Source organism: Herpailurus yagouaroundi, unplaced genomic scaffold, assembly GCF_014898765.1.
Source record: "Herpailurus yagouaroundi ecotype Mexico unplaced genomic scaffold, PumYag 202, whole genome shotgun sequence".
In the NCBI taxonomy this organism is placed as follows: Eukaryota; Metazoa; Chordata; class Mammalia; order Carnivora; family Felidae; genus Herpailurus; species Herpailurus yagouaroundi.
Window position 1 is genome coordinate 8045437 of NW_024412433.1, and position 23157 is coordinate 8068593.

Consider the following 23157-nt stretch of genomic DNA (forward strand, 5'->3'; position numbering starts at 1 on the left):
AGAAAGAAAGAAAGAAAGAAAGAAAGAAAGAAAGAAAGAAAGAAAGAGAGAAAAGCACATCTACATATTTCTTATGTTTCTTAAGTATAACTCTGGGTCCCATTCTGCCATACTCTTGGCCACCTGATTTATAAAACCCATTAAATAACATTAACACTTCAAGCTCCATCGCACTAGAAAAGGACTTTCAATGCTAAAATTTTTCTTATGGGCTCCAAATTCTGAGGTCTCCCTACAGGTGTCCCGGCCACAGGCACACAAACTCCCATTAATCCAAAGGCTAGAGCCTATGTCTTTCGGACAGGTTAAAAGTGTCTGGAACAACCAGGTGTCACTAAAACCACAATCACACACTTTTAACTTCACTTGTTTTTCACCTGCCAAATGTTTTCCCTTTCTTCCTTTTTCAATATGAAATCTATCATGCATGTCAAAAGGTTATCACACATATAGTTTAAAGAATAAAATGGACGCTGTGAGCCTATCACACGGCTTTAAGAAGCAGAACAGAACCAGGGCCTTGAAGCTCCATGCGCCCCTGCCCCCTGCCCCCCTCCTCCATCCCGCCAGCTAACCACCATCCTCTCACCCATCTCAAAGACCTATCCCCAAACTCGTTTCTTTTACTCCACAGCTGCAGAATGCATGTGTACTGCGGAAGGACAGCATTCTCCACTCTCCAAGCCTGCTCACCCTCTGGTAACCAGGAATCAGAAAGGAGACAGAGAGCATCAAAAGCAGGGACCATGTCATACTCATCTCTACCCCACTAGCCCAGTGCCTATCTGTTGGTGACTGTTTCATCTACGCCAAGAATCGCAAGATGAAGGAGCAAACAGGGATACCCTGGAGCAAGTAACAAATGTTCTCTTCCTTACCTCGGCCTCTACCTGCTGCTGAGTTCGGCTGTGGTTCTCCTTGTACTGGTTGGCTCTCAGAACTTGCTGCTCGATGCCCAGCAGAACTGCTTCGCAGCCATCACACCTACAAAGGAGATAATGGGCTCTGAGCCACAGAAAGGTCTGGGAGCTCTCCACCAGCCTCCAAAATCTCCCTCCCTAACCCCTTATGGGGACTTCCTTTAACACCCTGTCTGCCAAGGAGGGCTCTTGTGCTTCACTCCTTCCAAGACCAGTGTTTCTGAATACAAAACACAGGGCACCTGGAGACAAACACGGAGGATGTGGGATGGTTTCCTAGAACACAGCTTGAATTTCAACCTTTGTCTCCAATGGGAAAGGTTTGCAGAATGTGCCCTTAAAGAGATTAGGACAGCCCTTACAGGTAGAACAGATTCACCGCTTTTCTCAAAGGAAATAATGATTTTCTAAAAGCCTCCCATTTTAATTTTTTTTTCCAACGTTTATTTATTTATTTTTGGGGGGACAGAGAGAGACAGAGCATGAACGGGGGAGGGGCAGAGAGAGAGGGAGACACAGAATCGGAAACAGGCTCCAGGCTCCGAGCCATCAGCCCAGAGCCTGACGTGGCGCTCGAACTCACGGACCGCGAGATCGTGACCTGGCTGAAGTCGGACGCTTAACCGGCTGCGCCACCCAGGCGCCCCAAGCCTCCCATTTTAAAGATTGCCCCTCTCCTCAGAAGTTTGTTACTTCCTAATTGCCATCCCCCTTATTTCATTCCCCAACTTTTTATTTTGAAAATGTTAAAACCTAAAAAAAAAGTTGAAAGAACAGTACAATACCCATTTACCCTCTACCTAAAAGTCAACAGGTGCAAACATTCCGCCATATTTGGGGTACTGTCCTACCTAACAATTTTAAATCTAACTCAGTGCTTTAACATAAGCTTTAAGAACCTGGACTGGCAAACATCTTGGGATGGGGTTAGGATGGCACCTCTAGGTGGAAACACAGTGAAGCTAGACTATGGATGTGAGAACAGTGTCAGCCATCTCAAAGATGGAGTAAGAGCCAACACCGGTAGGGCCAGAGGCCTGGATTGTACTCCAGCTAGAGCACTTCCACACAAGGGGCGTTTTCTAAGTTTTTTTCCCCATTTACTCTGATTGAAGACTTTTACAGTATTTTGAAAGTTCCTGCCTGTGTAAGGAAGGTGTTTGGGGTCATACCTGGGACAGAACCTGGGGTAAAGGGTAGACGACACATACCCTGGGTTCCAACAGTAGCTGAAGGAGGGAAACTTGGGGGGTTCTGAATGTGGGGTGGGGGTGGGGAGTCAAAGCTGAGCCATTCATGGCTGTAAAGTTTCAGTCTGTTTTAAAGAAGACAATTTCAGGGGTGCCTGGGTGGCTCAGCTGGTTAAGCATCCAACTTCAGCTCAGGTCACGATCTCACAGTTCATGAGTTCGAGCCCCATGTTAGGCTCTGTGCTGACAGTGTGGAGCCTGGAGCCTGCTTCAGATTCTGTGTCTTCCTCTCTCTCTGACCCTCTCTGGCTCGTGCTCTGTCTCTGTCTCTCTCATAAATAAATAAACATTAAAAAAAAAATTTTTTTTAAATGAACAAAAAAATAAAAAATAAAGAAGACAATTTCCCTACCCCTTGCACAAAGCTTGAGTGCTCTGCTTCATGATCTCCAACAACACCACGTGCCTGCTTGGGGACATGCTCTCCTGACCTCCAACTACGCCCTAACCCTGCCCTCCTTCAAAACTCAGCTAGAACCTCTTCTCCAACTAGTCCCATGTAGCTTTGTAAGCTCCAAATCATTTCAATAACTCCATAACAAATCCTTCTAGAACATGCAAAGCTATTGCAAACATCAAATCGTATTAACATAGAAAACATGCAAAAACAAAATAAAATACAGAACATGCAAACGCCCCCCTTCTTTTTACATACCAGAAGTTATCAAACAGTCTATGTGTACATCTTGTGTTCCAACTTAGAATAACCCATTCTTTGTCTTCATGATCCCTCACAATGTTTTGCCAACACTAGCCCAAGGTTACTGATGCTGAACATGGGTTCTCTTATCCAAGGAATCTGATCAACACTAACTTCCTGAGCTTCATCAAGCTCAGAGGCTGAGTTTGCAAAGCACTGGATCCACGTCAGAAGCCAGGTCTCAGAGGCTCCAGCTGCCAAGACTACCATTCAATAGTCCCCCCACTGCAACAGGACAACCAAGGCCCTGGGAGGCCTGCAGGGACTCCTGCTGCCACACAGCTTTAGTCACAAATGCAGCCCAACCCCCTGGCTTACTGTCCCAAGGCTCCAGCTCCCAGGCAGCCCCAGCTGACACTGGAAGACATTTCCCCAAGCAGAGGCACGAATGGCACACCCATCCTTCTTTCAGCCTCACCATTCATGCAAGGTCTTGACAATATTATTGATATCCTTCTTTCGGATGTCACGGCCAATGCAAAAATCCACTTCCAGCAGCTGGTTTCTCTGGTCCAGCTTGCCCTGGATGATGTCAGTATAGACAGCCTCAATGATGAGGTCTTCCAGTTCCCGGAGATTCCGCATCTCCAGGTCCTTCAGCAGCACGGAGTAGGGAATACACTGTAGATAAAGCCATGTGATATTTACAAAAACTGCTGACAAGCACTAAAGAAAATGCAGGTGTACACCTGCCTCGGGGCTTTGGGAAATGCAGTCTGGTTGTAATTATTAACATCTATGGCAATAAGACATGGATAAATGAGCTGTGAGACCTCTAGGATCCAAACAAGACCCAGAGCCTCTAGGAATGCATTCTCCTAGATTCTCTACCCCTGGACTTCACCCAGACTTTAGCTTTCATGTTGTGAAGCACTCTTAGAAAGTGTCCGAGACAAGAAAGGGAAATACTCGGTGGGTGCCACTCTGCCACCTTCTGGAAGCTTGCAGACTTGACATAAAATGCCAGATCATCAAAAAACTCCAAACAATTTCAGACACTGGAGAGAACTGGCTGCCTGCCCAGGAAAGCACAAGCAAAAAACATTTGCAAGCTAACATATCCACCTACAGGTAGCCAGTGGGTACTGCATCTGTTTTCTCAGACTTGAAACCAATGTCAGTGCCCCAACAACAGTCCCTTACTGGGGTACACCAACATCTTGCCTTTCTCCAAGACAACTGTGTATCTAAATATCCACTTTTGTGGACACATCACTACTAGTATGGAAATTAACACAGCAATCAAATCTGCAAAATCAGACAGGAGGAAGAGGTATATAAAAAAGAGAGTAACAGCAAACACTGCTAGGGAGATTTTTAATAACTAAAGGTATAGATGGGTTTATAATGACAGGTTGCAGAAATAGGAAAAAAAAAGTTACTCCTAAAATTTGCTACACTTGGGAAGTCCATGATCAGGACAAAAAGAAAGATCAGGTCCTCATTTCCTAACAAAACAGCCATCCCACCTGAAATGCCAGGCTGAGAATCAGAAATTTGTGACTAGACCAGGGAAAATGATCTCAGCAACTGAAATGGCAATGCAAGAACAAATCTACATCTCTCAAGCTCAATCACAAAGGGGAAATGTAAAGGGCAAACCTCTTCTGATGGCAAAGCACTACAAAAACTTTGACAGTTATGCCAAGGTTGGGTAGAGAGCCAAAATCAACTATAAATTAACGGAATCTGGATCTTCTTTGTTAACGGCTATGAGAAGCTGGCTGCAAGGCCTTTTCTAAATTGAGTGGGGCAGAGACCTCAGAGAGATGATGAAGTCGTTTTCTTACAGAAGGTTAGGGTCTAAAGACAGCATGTAACGCAAAAATCCAGCTCAGTATAATTAACCTTGACAATCCCCAGAAGGCCACATATTAAAAACCTAGTCTCAGTAAGTCCAACAAAGCCAGTTTTTCCTCCAGCACTGGCACAATTCACTGTGCACTGAGCAAGATGGAAGTGGTTAACCTGCCTTGAGATGTCCTGCTGTTTGAAAAACTACGTCTCCCTTTAGTACAGCAAGATGCTCACACGGAGTGAGTCACCACAGCATGCCAGAACTGAGACCCGCTGATTCACAATGTCTCCTGGGCATACTTTTCCTGAATGAAACGGTGAGTAGTTGTCTAATTGTTATCTTTTCTTCTTTTGTCCTTTGCCAAGCAAATTTTATGCATTTATGACATGACTGCTGTGCACAGCTGGCAGCTCGCACACTGATGCCAGTGCGACACCCGCCTAAGGGTGAGGAGCAAGACAGGAAGGAGTTCAGGACTGTACCTTCATTCTCGACGCCAAGCTCACGATGGTTAGGTGCTTCAGCTTGTTCTGCTGAGCTGTGCTCAATTCTGGCAGGCTCTCCTTGTTGGCTGCTCAGTCCCACCCACCACAAAAATCAAGACACAAAATAAAATTAGAATTTCTTTACCGAACAAGCTTACCAACTCCCCGCATGAAATCTACTATTGATTCACTGTCATGACTCTGCACTTATTCATGAGACAAATGTTCCACGAGCACCTCCTGTCTTCTTTGAAAGACCATGTGCTCCTGAAAAGCCAGGCATGAATGCACAAAATGACAGGACAATCATCTTAATCTATCTGTGCCCTTTGTGACATTCAACCAAGCTCAACATGGCTTCACTGGGAATCTGTTACATGCAATGCACTGTCCTAAGTGATTCAGAGACGTCAAGGATAAAATAGATGGGCTTTGTCAGGGCTGCTGCACTATACAACCCCAGGGATAATAACCACCAGACTCGTGCAACTCAATGGCCTTGGACTTGTCCTCGGTCTTACAATCAAGTATTTCAACAGCTACAAGTCCAAGACAGAAATACTAGAAGAAAGGTACAAACCACCAGAAGAGAGCCAGAGAGTGAGGAAGAGGAGGAGAGGCAGAAAGGGAGAGAGAGGGAGGCAGGGGAGAAAAGGAAAGAAACAGAAAGGGAGAGAGCAAGTGAGTACAATCACATTGAGGAGGTACAGGAAAGGAAAACAAAGATGGAATTTGAGATGAGCTTTGAAGACTGGGAAAAATTTTAGTAATAACAATAATAATAATAACAGCAGCAAAGGCAGCAGCAAAGACCATGTGTATACACACACATGCAGTTAATCCTTCACAACGACCTCGCAAGATAGATCCCAAATGCCTTCAATTCCTTATCTGTAATCCTGGATTCCAAAAAGGTGAATCCAAACTGATTTTTTTCCTTGAGCATGGTGCTGAAATTCATCTGGTGGCAATTCCTGACCTGAATTGATGCAGGCTTTTAATCCTACTTGTTGTAAGTATCCATTTGTTTAGCTGAAAAACTGAATGTGTTTTGACTACAGGTGCTGTCCACGTCTTGAAGCGTGTTCCATAAAAAGGTGTATGTGTATCATATTACCTCTTTAGAGTCCCCAAAATTCTAAATTCTGAAACATCTAACCCAAGGAGTGCATGTTCAATTGGATTTTTCCCCGATCTTTCAAATTATTAGTAATCCAATCTAATTTTACCCCAAGTTGAGATAAAAATATTGACTAGAAGGCGCCCAAGACATCATCCTTGCCCTCTTTCCCTCTCCCTCTCCCAACTTCCCATTCCTGCTCACCAGTGCACCTCACAAGCCCACAAAGCTTCAGCCCTGAAATTCCTTGGAAACCAAATAGAGTGACATAAGTAAGAAAAGTCTTTGGAAGATCTTAACCAACTCACCTATGTAATCTGGGTATGTTCCATAGGCAAACAGGTTCAGCAACTGCAAATATGCAGCATTAGCTCCTTCTGCAAGCTGAGGAAGAAAAAAAAAAAGAGTTCACAGACGTCTACCAGTCACTGCAGGGTTCAAGCAAAGGGTGATGATCGTGTGCCTCAGTTGACTGTTTCACTAGATGGTCCCTGAGGTTCCTTCCAACTCTGATTCTTTGGAAAAAAATAAAATTTAATTTTAAATTTAATTCTTCTCTCTTAACAATACATGTTTTATGCACTGCACAGCATGCCCAAGTTAACAACTTCTGTCTGTCCATCTCTCTCTCTCTCTGTCTCTCTCTCTCTCTCTCACTCTCACACACACACACACACACACACACACACACACACACACACACAGTAGTTAGTGCTGGAAGCAGTGCAGGTTTTCTCAGGATTTCCTTGTCATTAAAACAAAGAGTGGAGCAGCCTTATCTACATACCAGGTTGGCGGGTACAACACTAGCCACTATCAGTCCAACCTGAACAAGGTGTAGGGCAGGTTCCGAGGTTCGGGACCACACAAGTAGAAGGAGCGCTAGGAAAGATTAGCACAGCATAAAATGTAACACAAGAGCCCAGGCGGGACAGGAAACCACAATATCAGGCAGCTTCAAATAAAAACGTTCACTAAAATTACTTATTCCTCACTAAAATGGCAAAGAGTCATCTGTGGAAGTAAAACAGAGATACTAATCTGTCTGGAACTGCTCTGCTCTGTTGTTGGTTAACTGGGTGTTTCTCTTACTTACAAATGTGTACCTGTTACTCCATAAACTCCATATACCAAACTCCATAAAGTAGTACCCAAGGAGTATTCTGTGGACACTGACAGTAATACTACTTAATTTGACCTATCTTTTTATTGGGACACCTGGGTGGCTCAGTCAGTTAAGTGTCCGACGTTGGCTCAGGTCATGATCTCTCAGTTCTTGAGTTCAAGCCCCGCATCGGGCTCTGTACTGATGACAGCTCAGAACCTGGAGCCTGCTTCAGATTCTGTGTCTCCATTCTCTCTGTTCCTCCCCAACTTGCTCTCTCTCTCAAAAATAAACATTAAAAAAAATTAAAAAGAAAATAAACTATCATTTTATTTTATTTTATTTTATTTTATTTTATTTTATTTTATTTTATAAGTTTATTTTGAGAGAGAAAGTGCGAGCAGGGGAGGAAGAGAGACAGGGAGAGAAAGAATCCCAAGCAGGCTCCACACTGTCAGCACAGAGCCTGATGTGGGGCTCAAACTCACAAAACCGTGAGATCATGACCTGAGCTGAAATCAAGAGTCGGTTGCCTAACCAACTGAGCCACTAAGGCGCCCCTAACCATCTTTAAAGAAAAAAAAAAGGTTCCAAGAACTACATCCATAATTTCAGATCACTGAAAAACTACTAGTGTTCCCAGCTCACATACAGAAAAACAAACAAACAAAAACCAAACTGTGGGGAGATAGAGGTGATTTGCTCAGCACCCGCATGAGAACTCTCACATCCTAATAACCTACTCTACCCTATCAAGGTTATCAAGAACCTCTTGAGGTCCTGAATCAGAGGAGGAAGAGATCATCAAACCTAGCCCCTACTTTTCAGACAGATGATTACAAAACTAACCCTAAAAGACTATTTTCTCTAGAGTAGATACTCCAAAACTGCTCCCACTGGCCTAAATCAATGTCTTTCTCACTTTAATTTCCATCCATCTCCTCTTAGCCAATCTTCCTTAGTTAAAAAACCACCACTTGACATATTCATTTAGGCTTTTCATGAACCTGAAGGAACATATTACCCCTTTGTCATCTCTTCTGTTGAAAAAATGATGAGCTATCAAACCATAAAAAGACACGGAAATTTAAGTGCATATCACTAAGTAAAAGAAGCCAATCTGAAACAGCTACATACTGTATGATTTCAACTCTATGACATTCTGGAAAAGTCAAAACTAGGAAGACAGTAGAAAGATCAATGGTTGCCAGGGATTAAGAGGGGAGGGAGGGATGAAGAGGCGCAAAAAGAGGATTTTTAGGGCAGAGAAATTACGCTGCATGACACTGTAATGGTGGACACATGTCATTACACATTTCTCCAAATCCACAGAATGTACAACATCAAAAGTGAACCCTAATGTAAACTACGGTGTTTGGGTGATAATGTGTCACTATAGGTTCCACACTGGCTGGGGATATTGGTAATGGAGGAAGCTATGCATGTATGAGGGCAGGGATATATTGAAAATCTCTATACTTTCCTCTCAATTTTGTTGTGAATCTAAAACTGCTCTAAAAAATAAAATCTATTAAAAAAAAAAAAAAACCTAGCTTTAAAAATTTTTCTTCACAGGATTCCTTTTACATCACTGGTAAATTAAAATTTGACTATAAGCCAACTGTATGTCAAGCTATATATTAAGTGCTAAGGAAACAATGAGGAGCACAAGAGACCTTACCCTTACTGAGTTCACAGTCCAGTAAGCAAGGCTGACATTAAATAAAAATTCACAATTAAAAAATAAAAGCGGCTCTTTCGGTCTCCGGCTGCCATAGGGAGACAAGATGATGCAGGTCCATACATCAGCAATGGACAGCCACGGGGAACCGCTCCAGTTTCCTAATCAAGAGGAACAGCAGATGTGCAGCAGTGAGTCCCACAGCCTGACGGCCCACACCTCTCCTACGAGGGGCTGATTCACCACAAGGCTGTGGACACGGAGCCAGCAACTGCCAGCCAAGGTGTCCTAGTGGTCATGAAGTGAAGAACCAGTCGGCAAGAACCCACTACCTCCTATATGTGGACCACCCTCGACAAGAATGCCGCCCTCAGCAGCATGGTGCACACAGCAAGGCGCACGCAATCCACAAGAACGAGCACCACACAGATCTGTGTATGGCGGCCATCCGTAGAGCCAGCGGCCGTCCACAGAGCCAGTGGCCATTGGCAGCGCCAACACCATCCTAGGCAGCCAGAGGGAAGTTGTGATGGTGAAGAGCAAGCTCACCCACCCTCCAAGAGCTTCTGAGCACAACCCCCCAAATAATAAAGATGTCACCAGACTTTTCAATCAATTAGTCAACACAAAATTATCAATCAATAAATGTAAAAGTACCCAAAGTGAGAAGCAGAGATTGAAAAGTATAGGTTGCTTCACAACTCTTTGTTCTACCTGGTCATTCTTCACCAGTCTTCTCATTTTTAAGGCACAATAACCAAAATTAGATACCCAAAGTTTTAAGGACAACAATCAAAAAAAAAAAAAAGTAAACAAAGCAAAAAGGACTACTTCCCAGCTTTTCATGTCATATTTTTTTTTACATACCAACTTAGCATAACATTGTCCTTTTCATCAGGACAATATATTTCTTCTACAATATATTCCTTCTTCATCCCAGCTCATTCAACAGCAACCATCTTCTGCTACGTATGTACCTGACCAATCTTTGTCTATATTTGCCCTAGAGGTTTTTGATCCCTGCAAATGCCTGAAACAACCTCTGTTAAATATCAGCCGGTGCTTATACTCTACTTTTCTTATTTATCAGGTTCAAATGGATTTTTCCCCTACCTTTCAAATTATTAGTAACCCAATCTAATTTTACCCCAAGTTGAGATGAAAATATTGACCAGAAGGAGCTCAAGACATCATCCTTGCTCTCCTTTGCTCCCCGTCCCCCAAATTCCCATCTCTCCCTCAACAGTGCACCTCACAGGTCCACAGAGCTTCAGCCCTGAAATTCCTTGGAAACCTGGAGAATCACAGGAAGGTTTAGATCAAAGAAGACAGAGAAATTGTTTGGAAACTGCTCTTACCTCCTGCACATTGGCCAGCTCCAGCAGTTCTCCAAAGACATACACTCCAGGAGCCTCCAAGACTTGGCTTATGAGAGCAGTGAGGGCTGAGCCACTGGTACCTTTGGCTAGTAAAATAAACTGTTCTAGGAGGTTACTTGATGGTTTCTGTTCACCTGCCATTCTCTGGCCTTGAGATCTGTCCAAAAGAAAAGTGTTTCAGTCATTCTTCCTTCTCCTTTGCAAAGTCTATGCTTATTTAATGCCAGATCAGACATCAGTAATACTTTAATTTTATAGTATTCAAAAAGAGGGGCGTCTGGGTGGCTCAGTTGGTTGAGCGTCCAACTGCGGCTCAGGTCATGATCTCATGATTCGTAGGTTCGAGCCCCGCATTGGGCTCTGTGCTGACAGCTAGGAGCCTAGAGCCGGCTTCAGATTTTGTGTCTCCCTCTCTCTCTGCCCCTCCCCCATTTGCACTCTATGTGTGTGTGTGTGTGTGTGTGTGTGTGTGTGTGTGTGTGTGTCTCAAAAATAAATAACTAAAAATTCAAAAAGAAAAACAGCTCCTGAGTCCATATGCTACAGCCACTTTGTGAGATGGACAGGGTTCCACCTAGAGTTAATGGGATTTTGTCCTTGCTCAAAGGTTTGAAACACATTTAGGAAAAACCACTTCATCCCCATCTGGCCCTCTCCCAACAGCAAGCAGCACCTTCTAAACCCTTAAATCTGACCAGACCCAAAGAAACACACAGGAGTTTCTCAGGAGCTGTTTTACCCACCTCACTTACAGACTCTAGTTAAGAGAGAATCTGGCCCCTACACAGAGGCAGCAGATGTAAGCAAAAGCAATCAGTTACAGCTTTCAGTGTATCAATGGAATCGCACCTACAGCCAGATACAAATGAGGAAAGCCACAAAAAGCAGACAAGACCTCTCATTAAGTCAAAGAAGTCATTTAAGCATAGAAAAAGAGAGGAAATCATATTGAAAGATAAGCAACATATTCAAACTCAGAAAATACATGCTGTGTAAGTCCATAAGGAAAATCCCTCTATTTGACTTCCCACTGCCATATGATTTTACCAAATATGACTTCAGAATTTGTACAAAATCTCAAGAAAAAGGTTTGAGAAAACAACGAAGATACTGTACTGCAATCCTGAAGATATCAGGGAGGACGGCCCCTCAATTGTACAAGCCAATTACATGCTGGGTGTATGTGAACACACACTGCATACCTACACTGCAGGAGTCGGCTACCCCTCCAAGAATGACACATTTTGGGGGTACTAAGACAAAAAGAAGAGAACAATTCCAAGAACTGTTTGGTGCAAGAGAAACTAAGTTTTCCTGTGGAGGCAGGCATAGAGAGCAGCAGCCCTTTCAGAGTAGGACAGAAACAATGATGTCGCCTCACTTAGGGTTACGTAAGAACGTCTCGTCGGAAACAGAAAAAGTGAAGTGCTAAGGGAATAAAAGTTGCTGAGGAGAAAAGAGGAAAGAGGAGAGGGATGGGGTAGGGTGGGAGAAGGCGGGAGAGAGGTGATGGTTAGGAGAGTAAAGAAAGAAAACCTCCCCTCCAAGCGGACACGTGTGGAGACTGAATGGAAAGGCCTGGGGTGGAGAGGGAGTGGAGAAAAGACATAAACTTCAGTCCCTCAAAAAAATTCCGGCCTAAGGCGCAAAGCCCGTAGGGGCAAAGAGGTAAGAAGACGCAGAGTCTCTTTTTTGTGAAGTGGGAGGGGCGGAGGAGGAGGGGAGATGAATTCGCGTCGTGGGGGGGCGCTATTTTGATGGACAGCAGAGGGGCAAAGAGGCAGCCTGTGGGGGTGGGGAAGCGAAAGCAGCCGCGGGTTAGGAACTGAGGGTCGCAGGCTGGGGTGGACTTCAAGGCGGACGGCGTGCTCCAGGCAGGGCCGCGGGTGCGGAGTGAGGGGCCGCGGGGCGCGCTCCCCGGGGCGGGGCCGGAGCGGTGTGGCCGCGGGCTTTCCTGAGGGCTGGCGCTAAACCAGACGGCTGGGACAAGGCTGGCGCGCCGGGCTCCGCCCTCTCGCCAGCCCCTACCTACCCTCGCCACCTCTCCGTCCTCTCGGTCGCTGGCTCGGCCTCCCGGCGCCTGTCCGCAGGTTGTCAAGCGTCCATGATCGGCCCGGCGTCCGACGCTTTTCTGCCTCCGCCGACCCGTTGCCCTTGCGGCTCCCCCGGAAGCCTCCTGCCGCTGCACTCGAGTTCCGCCCACACTACGTTCCCCCCGCGGCGTAGGCGGCCTCAGATCTCCCGTGCGGCCTGGGCCTGGGCGAGACCGTCAGAGGCGGGTCGCAGCCCAGGAACCGGGTGGAGAGGAGTCCGAGGAGCGCAGCCTAGGGCAGTACTGGGGCCCAAACCGTCGCCATCACCATCCTGGGCCCGAAATTCACCTCTTTGGCCGAGCTACCCCTCAGGAGCTCCCTATGGCGACTGCGGCTACCCAGGGGTACAAAGACCTATTAAGTCTAACAACAGCTACCGCTTATTGTGCCAGGCGCGTACATTGTCTTGTTGAATTATCAAAACTCTATGGCCTGTAGCAGTAATCCGATTTTTCAGATGAGTTAACAAAGCTTAAAAATCCAAAAGCCAGTAAGTAGCAAAGGTTGCTTTGGAACCCAGGCTTCGGAAGCCAATGACCATATTCGTGACCTCTTCAGAATAGTTTTAAAATAAGCAAGAGACGGGTTGAGCCAACAATGGTTCTGTGAGCAAAATGACAGAGGTTGCGTTGCATTTGGTACTCAGCAACTCTCCCGGAAGATGGCTAAGGGATGCTAGGCAGCTGAACACTTAAACTGGTTCCTTTAAAGCGTATACCACAGACTTTCGAGACTTGAAGAGCCCTGTTTGCCTTTGGTGAAATAGAGTGCAGAAATCAGACAGATGCAAAGGAACCTAGCACCAACTCACTGATCTATTCAAAAGATGTCTTGTTCTAATTTCTATGTTCTGGAAGATTTATATAAAGAGAAGACAAGGTTCTTGCCCTCAAACGGCTTCAATGTGGGGGCGCCTGGCTGGCTCAGTAGGTACAGCATGTGACACTCAATGTCTGGTGGTGAGTTCAAGTCCCACGTTGGGCATGAAGCCTACTTATAAAAAAAAAAAAATTCAATGTGTTATGAGTATGCTAGGGAAGAGAAAGGCATCTTCCAGGCAAAAAGGCAAAAAAAAAATTTATTTTAAGGCAAAAAGTTGGCAGACCATAGTCACAGAGGTTTGCTCTGTGTAGCATACACTAATGCAGAAAAGAAACACAGAGTGTCTGGAACCCAAGGTTCAGGGGTGAGAAATGAGGGCTACAGACCCGGAGTCAGGTCATCAAGGGTCTTCTAAACCATATGCAAGGCACTATACCCAGCAAAAACCTTAATACAGCAAAGTTCCTACCTGGGGGAGCCCACAGCCCCTGAGACAGACAGACCTGTCTGGCTATGACAAACAGTTGCCATAGGCACCCTAGTGATACAGATAAGGCTCTCCTGCCTCTGCTCTGGGAAGAGGTGATTTGAGGCAGGGTTCTAGAGGAGATGAGGCTTGAGTTGAGCATGGAAAAATGAGCAAGAAAATCACAAAAAGGGTAAGCCATGGAAAGGAGTTTTTATTTTATCTTAAGGGCACTGGGGAACTATTTAGGAGTTTTAACCTGTGAAGTGTGAATGATTGCCACTTTAGAATGATCACACTAGCTGCTATAGGAATGGACTGGCTATGCAAAGAGCTGGAGGCCAGGAAACTCTTGAGGGGATACAGTCTAGATAAAAGATTGTGAGGTCTTGAACAAAGGCAGTGGCAGTTGGGCGTGAAAAAGAAGGGATGTTGTTGGAGACATTTAGACCATAGAATCTATTGGACTGGGTGACCAGCTGAATGCAGGTATAGGGGAGGAGGATATTACCCAGGATTCTGGCTGAGTAGGCCAGACAGAGCTGTCTTGGAGGTGGTGTTAAGTGAATAGGGCTGCAGAAAAGAAGAGGCAAATTTGGCAGTGGAAGGAAAACAACTAAGTTCTGTTTGAGTTCACAAATATTCTGGCAGTGCCTCCACTTCCTCCAGAATAATGTCCAGACTCCAAGGCTGCAGTGAAAGCCCTTCTCAGTATGCTTCCCTCAACATTTCCAGCTTTGTCTCACCCCACCTTCCTACAGCCCAAACTCCAGGCCTTCCCATGCCCATCACAAGAGGTGTACCTTCCCTCTGACACCAGGGTCTATGCTGAAACTTGCTCTCTCTCTCTTTTTAAAAAAGTTTTATTGGGGCGCCTGGGTGGCGCAGTCGGTTAAGCGTCCAACTTCAGCCAGGTCACGATCTTGCGGTCAGTGAGTTCGAGCCCCGCGTCAGGCTCTGGGCTGATGGCTCAGAACCTGGAGCCTGTTTCTGATTCTCTGTCTCCCTCTCTCTCTGACCCTCCCCCGTTCATGCTCTGTCTCTCCCTGTCCCAAAAATAAATCAACGTTGAAAAAAAAAATTTTTTTTTAAATAAAAAAAAAAGTTTTATTGATTTATTTTGAAAGAGAGAGAGAGCGAAAGCGAGCAGGGGCAGAGAGAGAGGGAGGGAGAGAATCCCAAGCAGGCTCTGCCCTGCCAGCGTGCCCAGATGCCCCAGCTCTCTCTTCTTTTTTGCAATGCTCTTCCTTCATATTTGCCTGTTAAAATCCTACCAACCCTGGCATGCCTCGGTGGCTCAGTCAGTTAGGTGTCTGACTCTTGATTTTAGTTCAGTCATGATGTCACCACTGTGGGATCGAGCCAGCATCGGGCTCTGTGCTGACAGCGTGGAGCCTGCCTGGGATTCTTTCTCTTTCCCTCTTTCTCTGTCCCTCTCCAGCTCACACGCATGTTCTGTCACTCGCTCACGTTCTCTCTCAAAATAAGTAAATAAACATTAAAAAAAATCCTACCAACCCTGTAGGCAAAGATTTCTTAAACTCAATGCAAAAAGGCACTAGTCATAAAAGAAAACACTGAACTATTGCACTCCATTAAGAATTGCTGTTTACCGGGGCACCTGGGTGGCGCAGTCGGTTAAGCGTCTGACTTCAGCCAGGTCGATCTCGCGGTCCGTGAGTTCGAGCCCCGCGTCAGGCTCTGGGCTGATGGCTCAGAGCCTGGAGCCTGTTTCCGATTCTGTGTCTCCCTCTGTCTCTGCCCCTCCCCCATTCATGCTCTGTCTCTCTCTGTCCCAAAAATAAATAAACGTTGAAAAAATTAAAAAAAAAAAAAAAAAAAAAGAATTGCTGTTTACCAAAGACGACAGTGTGAAACTGAAAAGGCAAGCCACAGACTTGGAAAAGATATTTGCAAAGCCTGTATCAGACCAAGAACTCCATAACCAAACTTTATAAAGAACGACAAATAAATAAGAAGACAAAAAGCCCAAACTAAAGAGTGGGCAAAAGACTTGAACAAGCACTTCACAAAAGAGGACATTCAAATGGTCAAAAAGCAAATTAAAAGGTGTTCAACACCAGAGACCATGTAAGAAAAAACTATAAGAGACCACATTTAGCCAAAATAGCTAAAATTAGAAAGACTGACAAGACCCTGTTTTGACAAGGATGAAAGACAACTAGAATTTTTTTACATTGCTGGTGAAGGCAAAATGATACAAACCCTTAGGAAAACTGGCACTATCTAATGTTGCTGATCATATGCATACTGTACAAGCCAGCTACTCCTCTCCTAGAAATGAGTGCAGTCTACAAAAAGGAAACGTATAAGAATGAGCATTGCAGCTTTGTTAATAAAAGCCAAAAACTGATAGCTGACAACCTAAATACCCATCAACAGAATAGATAAATATTGCTACATACATACAATGGAATACTAGTAAGCAATTTTTAAAAAAAGGCTACTGTTACATATAACATGGATGAATCTCACAAAAATAACTGAACAAAAAATGCCACTTACTCTACATACTAAATGATTACATTTAAATGAAATTCAAGACAAAACTAATTTGTGGTAATAGAAGTCAGAAGAGTGGTTTTGGGGGTGGGAGGATGCAGTGCTGATTGCGGAGAGGCACAAAGGTGTTAAAAATCTTGATTTGGGGGATGGTGTATACATATGCAAAACCTGGGCCCTTCCTGCATATGCCATACCTCATTAACAACAACAAAAAAATTCAAGAGTAAGTTTTTCAGCAGAAAAAAAAATCCACCCGTCCTTCAAATTCAAATGCCACCTCCTCCATCAAGTCTTGCCAGCTAGAATTAATCTTTCCACAGAACCTCTGTGGCATTCCGATGACCTTTCCCTTAAGACATTTATTGAAGCCCATCTTAAATCTCAGCAGAGTCTCCTTTTTTTCCTAACTAGATGGTTATCTTCCTTGTGGCAGTGACAATGCCTTTCACTCTTTACCGGAAACCTGAAAAGGCTTTTTGTTGAATTACATGGAAGGAAAAATTGGGTGGGTGAAAAGGGGACAGGAAGAGGAAGGAAGGCCTAGGAAAAGAGATAGGAGATCTCTAAGGAAACCTTAGCTTGCAGTACAATTTTACCTAGTTCCTGAACTGAAAGCACATTAAATGTCACCTTGAGCAACAAAGAACAAATCAAAACACCAAGTCCTTCCTAGACTGAAGATAAACATCACACTCCTTCACTTGCAGGAAATTCACCAAATAAATGCTTACTTAACCTCTGGGTATTTCAACCTGGATGGGGAAACTTCACCAAGCAGAATAATCACATAGCCATGCTGCTAAAAATATCGCCACCTTAGTGTGGTGTAAACAGCCCAGACTGCGGATCAGGAGACTTAGGGCCGAATTCTAACTCTATCCCAACTTGCTGTAGCTGGTGGACAATCTCTGAGCCTCTCTGGGCCTCAGTTTCCTCACATGTAAAACGACACGGGTTGGATTGGCAAATTTTCTTAATATCCCTTCCGGTATGGATATTCTGAGTATACAATCGATATCTCTCCCAGTCCAACGCAGTAGCACACCAGAAACCCCTGAAAAACAAGTAAAAAGCGCCCCAGACCAGCAAACAAGCACAATTTGAAGGAGTCATTTTGTTACATTATCTTCCATGCTTTAATCAGTGTTTTTGTTTGTTGTTTGCAGTCTTACCATGATTTGCAGGAGATTTCTGAGTTCCATGTAAACAGATGTTACCTCTCTGTGGGCTGTCATCTTCTTCTGAGAGTTAACGGGGTCTTCCCGCCTAGTTTCAAGTCTCCGAATTCAGAAACCCCCAAGGCAGAGGACGGTTTATGAATTTGCGCACACTGCGCGGCACACTGGAGTCTAAGTTACAGAGGAACGGGGTGCAGGGAATGCTGGGATTTGTAGTCCCTGGGCCTCTTTGTTGCGTGATGGGATCTGTGGTCCCCCGAGCACTCTCCTGGAATGCTGGGAAATGTAGTCTCTTTCGCATCGCCCAGTGCAACCTGCTGTCATCCCAGAACCTTAGTGTGCCCAGCGGCGGGAGCGGGCCCCTCGAGCCTCTGCAGATTTGAAGCCAATCCTCCGCTGGGGCAAAGTCTAGGCAACAAGACCTAAGGAACGATTTGTCCTACGGGACTTCCCGGGGAGGGCCCTTCCCACTGACGCTCGTCGTCTCCCCCCCGGCGAAGCCGCTGAGTATTTCTATTGGCTGGTCAGGTTGCCAGTCGGCGAGGCGGGCTTTCCATTGGCTCCGGGGCGGGCACTCCGAGGCTAGGGGGAAGGAGAAGAGATCAGGAGCGGGAGCTGAGGGGAGGGAGAGGCTGGTCCGGGTCTGGCCGCTGCTGCTGCTCGCCCGAGGTCTCCAGGCCGGGCTGCGGCTCCGTCCTCGGCTCCTGGGCACCGTCTGCGAGGCTCCGCCGGGCCAGCGTGGGAGAGCCGCGGGCGGCGGCCGCCGCATCATGTCAGCCAAGGACGAGCGGGCCAGGGAGATCCTGAGGGGCTTCAAACTGTATCCGCCCGGGAGCGGGGCGGGGCCGGGAGGACTTGGGAGGCGGTCGCTCTCTGAGGAGACTGGGGGGGGGGGGCGAGGGTCGCGCCAGGTGGACACCGGACGGGAGTGCGGCGGGAGGCGACGGAAAGAACGGCGTCCATGCCCCCGGCGGGACCGGGCGCTGAAGGCGGGGCAAGGGGCGTCCTGAGGGAGGAAGGGGACGTTGACGCGAGCCCCGGGGGCTGGAGGCGGAGGAGACCCGGAATTGGGCTGGGAGAAGCGCGGAGCGTCGGACACGGGTGTCGGGGAGGCCAGCTTGGCTCCGAGCTTCGGCCCGCACCCAGAGGCCGGGAAGGGGTTGCGGCCCGCAGGGGAGGGCCGAGGGGGCGCGGTGGGCTGGCCTCGGAGCCCAGCAGCCCATTTGGCGGGAAGCACCGGGGGAGCAGGAAAAAGTGACTTGGAGCAAGTGACCTTGTGTGGGACAAATGCAAATGCTTGTGTGAAACTCTCTCGGGTTCCCCCATCCCATCCCATCCCACCCCACCCCCGCCTTGTTTCCACAACTTCTCTGCCTCACTTGTGGCTCCTTCCAGGACTGGAGCCGAGGAAGGTGGGGAAAGAGAAGTCCGGGATCGACCTTATCTTAATTCTGGCTTGGCCTTCTGAGGCATTGGATGGTGGCTGCTGCTTTCTCAGCTTTTCACTTTTCTGTCCAGCGAAATGAGGACCCTAAACTTGTGCGTGAGATGCCTTCAGGTGTTTGGGTTTTGCACTGGGACTCCTGGCAAAGGTATCTGCTGGGTCGCGTCGGTGTGGTTAACGCGTAGACAGGGTGGAGCTGTCCAGCAATTATTTGATTACGTTGGGGACACGGTAGGATTTAGCAGGATATAGAAATCATTGCCTCGGGCCTGTTGTGGTGCCACTTGTGCAGCCTCTCTCCTTCACGTAGTGAGGAAGCCTCGTGTTTTAACGGAGTGTTGGTCGGTAACCGTATGATGCGGATGAAAAAATGCAATCCCGTACATTCCAATTTCACATTTTCCTGCTGACCTTAATCTCTTTTTCACATCCTGTGCCTACAATATGGACCATTCTTAAATTCCTCTCTCAGCGAAATTGTAGTCGTCCCTTTAGGTCTCCTCCCCTAACAGATTTGGCGGAGACTGTTCTCTGAGCCGCCTGTGTGTTTTCACAATGCCCACTTCAGCCCTGCAGATTTTAATTGCTTTGTCACAGTCAGAAACCAACTTGGTAGTAAATGTGAGAACAAGAAATGCAAAAAAGTTGCAGGATGTTTTGGATGTACAAATGAGAAGTTTCACATGGAAACTGACCTGCTGTGCTTCCTTTGAAAAAACAGAAGGCATCATCACCTATGCGTACTGCCATGCGTTGTAAACTTTCATACTTTTACGTGGTGAAGTTTAGTAACAGCCTCTTTTATAGCTTCATGCACCTTTCCTTGTTTCTCTTCATAATGGCACCTAGAAGTAAATCGGGATGGCTGACGTGTTAGAAGAACTCTGACACAGATTTTATTTTTCCCTTAAGGAATTTGTAATGTTACTTAACAGGTATGCTGTAGACAGTAAAGCCAGAGACTGTGGAATTGGGAGATTTCAGAAGCAACGTTTTTATCCGATAGGAATTAATGTATTGCCGAAAACAAGAAAGAATTTTTTAAATGGCTTTCAGACAAAGCAGAAGGGGAAAGTTTAACTTCTCACCTCATTCTGGGCTCTTGCAGCTGTGAGAAGAGGCTAAGGGACAAATAGGGAAGAGAGTAGAAAGAAGAACCTGCGACAGCCCACTAGGAGGGCAGGTGAATTAATCAGTTCAATGATGACGCTAGTGTGTCAAGAAACAGGCTTTCAGAGAAGGTTTGACCTGAGCTGATTAAATCTCAAGGGAAGCAGCCACATAAAAAAGTTAGCATAGGACCAATAAGATGCCATCGTCTGGTACCCTTTGTTGACATCTGAGGATTAAGAGAGAAAAGGAAAAGAGTTCTAATATTTGCTAGTACCTTCGAGGAAAAAAACCAATATTTTAGTAAAACAAACTACCTGTTGCCCACCTTTTATTGGGTAAATTGTTTTTCTAAACTTTCCTTGTATCTGTTTCTGTAAGTTTTTTCTACAAAAAGAAAGTGCTGAGATATTCTCCTACTGACCGTGTTGACAGTACTCATTTTTCACATTGACTATGTCTTTTTTATTTTTGCCAATTTACACAAATGAAATCTTGTTTTAATTTGTATTTCCCTGGGTACCTAGATCCCTGGACAGGCCAATATAGCATGGTGCTTAAGAGTGATTCCGAACTGTAGAGCTATATGCTGTCTGCGTTGGAATCCCAGCCTTGCACTCTTGGTTGTGTGTCCCTGAGCAACTCCTTTAACCTCTGCCTCAATTTCCTCATCTGGAATCAGGGATAAAAATAGCACTTATCTCATAGGATTGTTGTGAAGATTGAATGAGTTGATAGCTAAAACATTTAAAAAAACACCTGATCCCTAGTAAGCATTATGTATTAGCTATTGTTAGAGAAGTTGCAAAATCTTCTGTTTGGCAATTTCTTTTCTGTGAATTGCTTGTTAATTTTCCCTTTGCCCATTTTACTTTTGAATTTTTTACTTTTCTTATTGGTTTATAGGTGTTTTTATTTTAATATCAATCATTTGCCTGTTCTGTATATTGCAACTATTTTTTATCAATGTATGGCTCATCTCCTTTTTTGTTAAACAAATTTTAAATTATCATTTCAAATTCATCAATATTTTGCACATGGCTTTTGCATTTTGTATCTTAAGAAGACTTTCCTGACCTTGGGCTAGTCACTCAACTCTCATTTTGCATCCATTTTTTAAATATTCAAACTGATAAAAATCATACAGATTAAGTGAATTGTTATAACTAAACAGACAGATAAAACAAGACCTTCCTTATCCCAAGATTAATTAAATACTCTTTATTTTCATCTTTTTTTTAATGTTTAGCTCTTTAATCCGCCTGGAATGTATTTACACAGATGATATGTGGTAGAACTCTAAGTTCTTGTGCAGTTTTTAAAATAGATTTAGGGGAGCGCCTGGGTGGCTGTGCATAGAGCCCACTTAAAGGGGCGCCTGGGTGGCGCAGTCGGTTAAGCGTCCGACTTCAGCCAGGTCACGATCTCGCGGTCCGTGAGTTCGAGCCCCGCGTCGGGCTCTGGGCTGATGGCTCAGAGCCTGGAGCCTGTTTCCGATTCTGTGTCTCCCTCTCTCTCTGCCCCTCCCCCGTTCATGCTCTGTCTCTCTCTGTCCCAAAAATAAATAAAAACGTTGAAAAAAAAATATTTAGTGGGGGGCGCCTGGGTGGCTTAGTCGGTTAAGCATCCGACTTCGGCTCAGATCATGATCTCACAGTTCGTGGGTTCGAGCCCCATGTGGGGCTCTGTGCTGACAGCTCAGAGCCTGGAGCCTGCTTCTGAATCTGTGTCTGCCTCTCTCTCTCTGCCCCTCCCCTGCTCACGCTCTGTCTCTGTCTTTCAAAAATAAATTTTTAAAAACTGTAAAAAAAAAAAAAAAAGAAAAAGAAAAGAAAAAGAAATATTTAGGGGCACCTGGCTGGCTCAGTTGATGGAGCATGCAACTCTTAATCTTCGGATTATGAGTTTGAGCCCCACATTGAGTGCAGAGATTACTTAATATATATATAATCTTTACAAAGTAAATAAAATGGTATTTAAATTTTCTATTACAAACTCCAGCCACCTAGAAATGACCTTTATTGATAATTTAATACAGCCTTCCAATGTAGCTAATGTAATGGATTTGCTTTTATAAAAATAGAATCACAAGCATTATTTTGTAACTTACTTTTTTCACTTAATAAATTTACCATGTTCGTAATTTCCAAAGATAATTACTTTTAATTGCTTTCCATGACATAAACGTATCACAGTCCTCTTATACTAGTTTTCTAGGGTAGTCTGTGTAATGCACTATTCTACCTATTCAAACTGCTCCTCCTCAAAATAAATATAATTGATCCTTGAACAACATGGGTTTGAACTATATGAGCTCACTTATGCGACAATTTTTTCAATAACTACAGTATACAGTATTGTAAATGTATTTTCCTTATTTTTTTGCATTTTCTCTTACAATTTTCCTTTTTTTTTTTAATTTTTTTTTAATGTTTGTTTATTCTTGAGAGAGAGACAGACAGAGCTTAAGTGGGGGAAGGGCAGAGAGTGAGACACACACACACACACACACACACACACACACACACACAGAATCCAAAGCAGGCTCCAGGCTCTAGGCTCTGAGCTGTCAGCATAGAGCCCAATGCGGGGCTGTAACTCACCAACTGTGAGATCATGACCTGAGCCAAAGTCAGATCCTTAATTGACTGAGCCACCCAGGGGCCCCTCTTATGACTTTCTTTTTTTTTTGTTAAATTTTTTTAGTGTTTATTTATTTTTGAGGGAGGGGAGGGGCAGAGAAAGAATGAGAGACAGAATCCAAAGCAGGCTCTAGGCTCTGAGCTGTCAGCAAAGAGCCCTATGCGGGGCTTGAACTCACAGACCTCGAGATCATGACCTGAGTGGAAGTCAGACAGTTAACTGACTGAGCCACCCAGGCACCCCTCTTATGATTTTCTTAATAACATTTTTTCCTCTTGCCTTATTTTATTGTAAGAATATGGTATATATTCATATATATAAGAATGGGTATACAGTGTATATGCTGTGTGTGTGTGTGTGTATATATATATACATATATGAGTATATACCATATTCTTATATGTATATAAGAATATATGCCAGGGGCACCTGGGTGG

At 45.0% G+C, this 23157-nt stretch overlaps 2 protein-coding genes across 4 annotated transcripts in view; one reads left to right on the plus strand and one right to left on the minus strand.

Moving 5' to 3' along the window:
* COPS7B (COP9 signalosome subunit 7B) overlaps positions 1–17732 on the minus strand; it is a 24662-nt gene extending 6930 nt beyond the window's left edge. Inside the window, exons 1-6 of one of the 3 annotated variants that reach the window (XM_040450695.1) lie at positions 17518–17732; positions 10418–10595; positions 6582–6657; positions 5151–5239; positions 3289–3491; positions 879–984 (exon numbers count right to left, since the gene is read on the minus strand). In XM_040450695.1, coding sequence (XP_040306629.1) covers positions 879–984; positions 3289–3491; positions 5151–5239; positions 6582–6657; positions 10418–10579 — 636 coding nt within the window. In that variant the 5' untranslated portion in view covers positions 10580–10595; positions 17518–17732. Of the gene's footprint in view, positions 1–878; positions 985–3288; positions 3492–5150; positions 5240–6581; positions 6658–10417; positions 10596–12470; positions 12579–17517 lie in introns of those variants that run through there. The other 2 variants (XM_040450694.1, XM_040450696.1) reach the window with 2 other exon arrangements.
* PDE6D (phosphodiesterase 6D) overlaps positions 17661–23157 on the plus strand; it is a 53591-nt gene continuing 48094 nt past the window's right edge. The window contains exons 1-2 of the mRNA XM_040450342.1: positions 17661–17842; positions 17909–18343. Coding sequence (XP_040306276.1) covers positions 17661–17842; positions 17909–18343 — 617 coding nt within the window. The remainder of the gene's footprint in view (positions 17843–17908; positions 18344–23157) is intronic.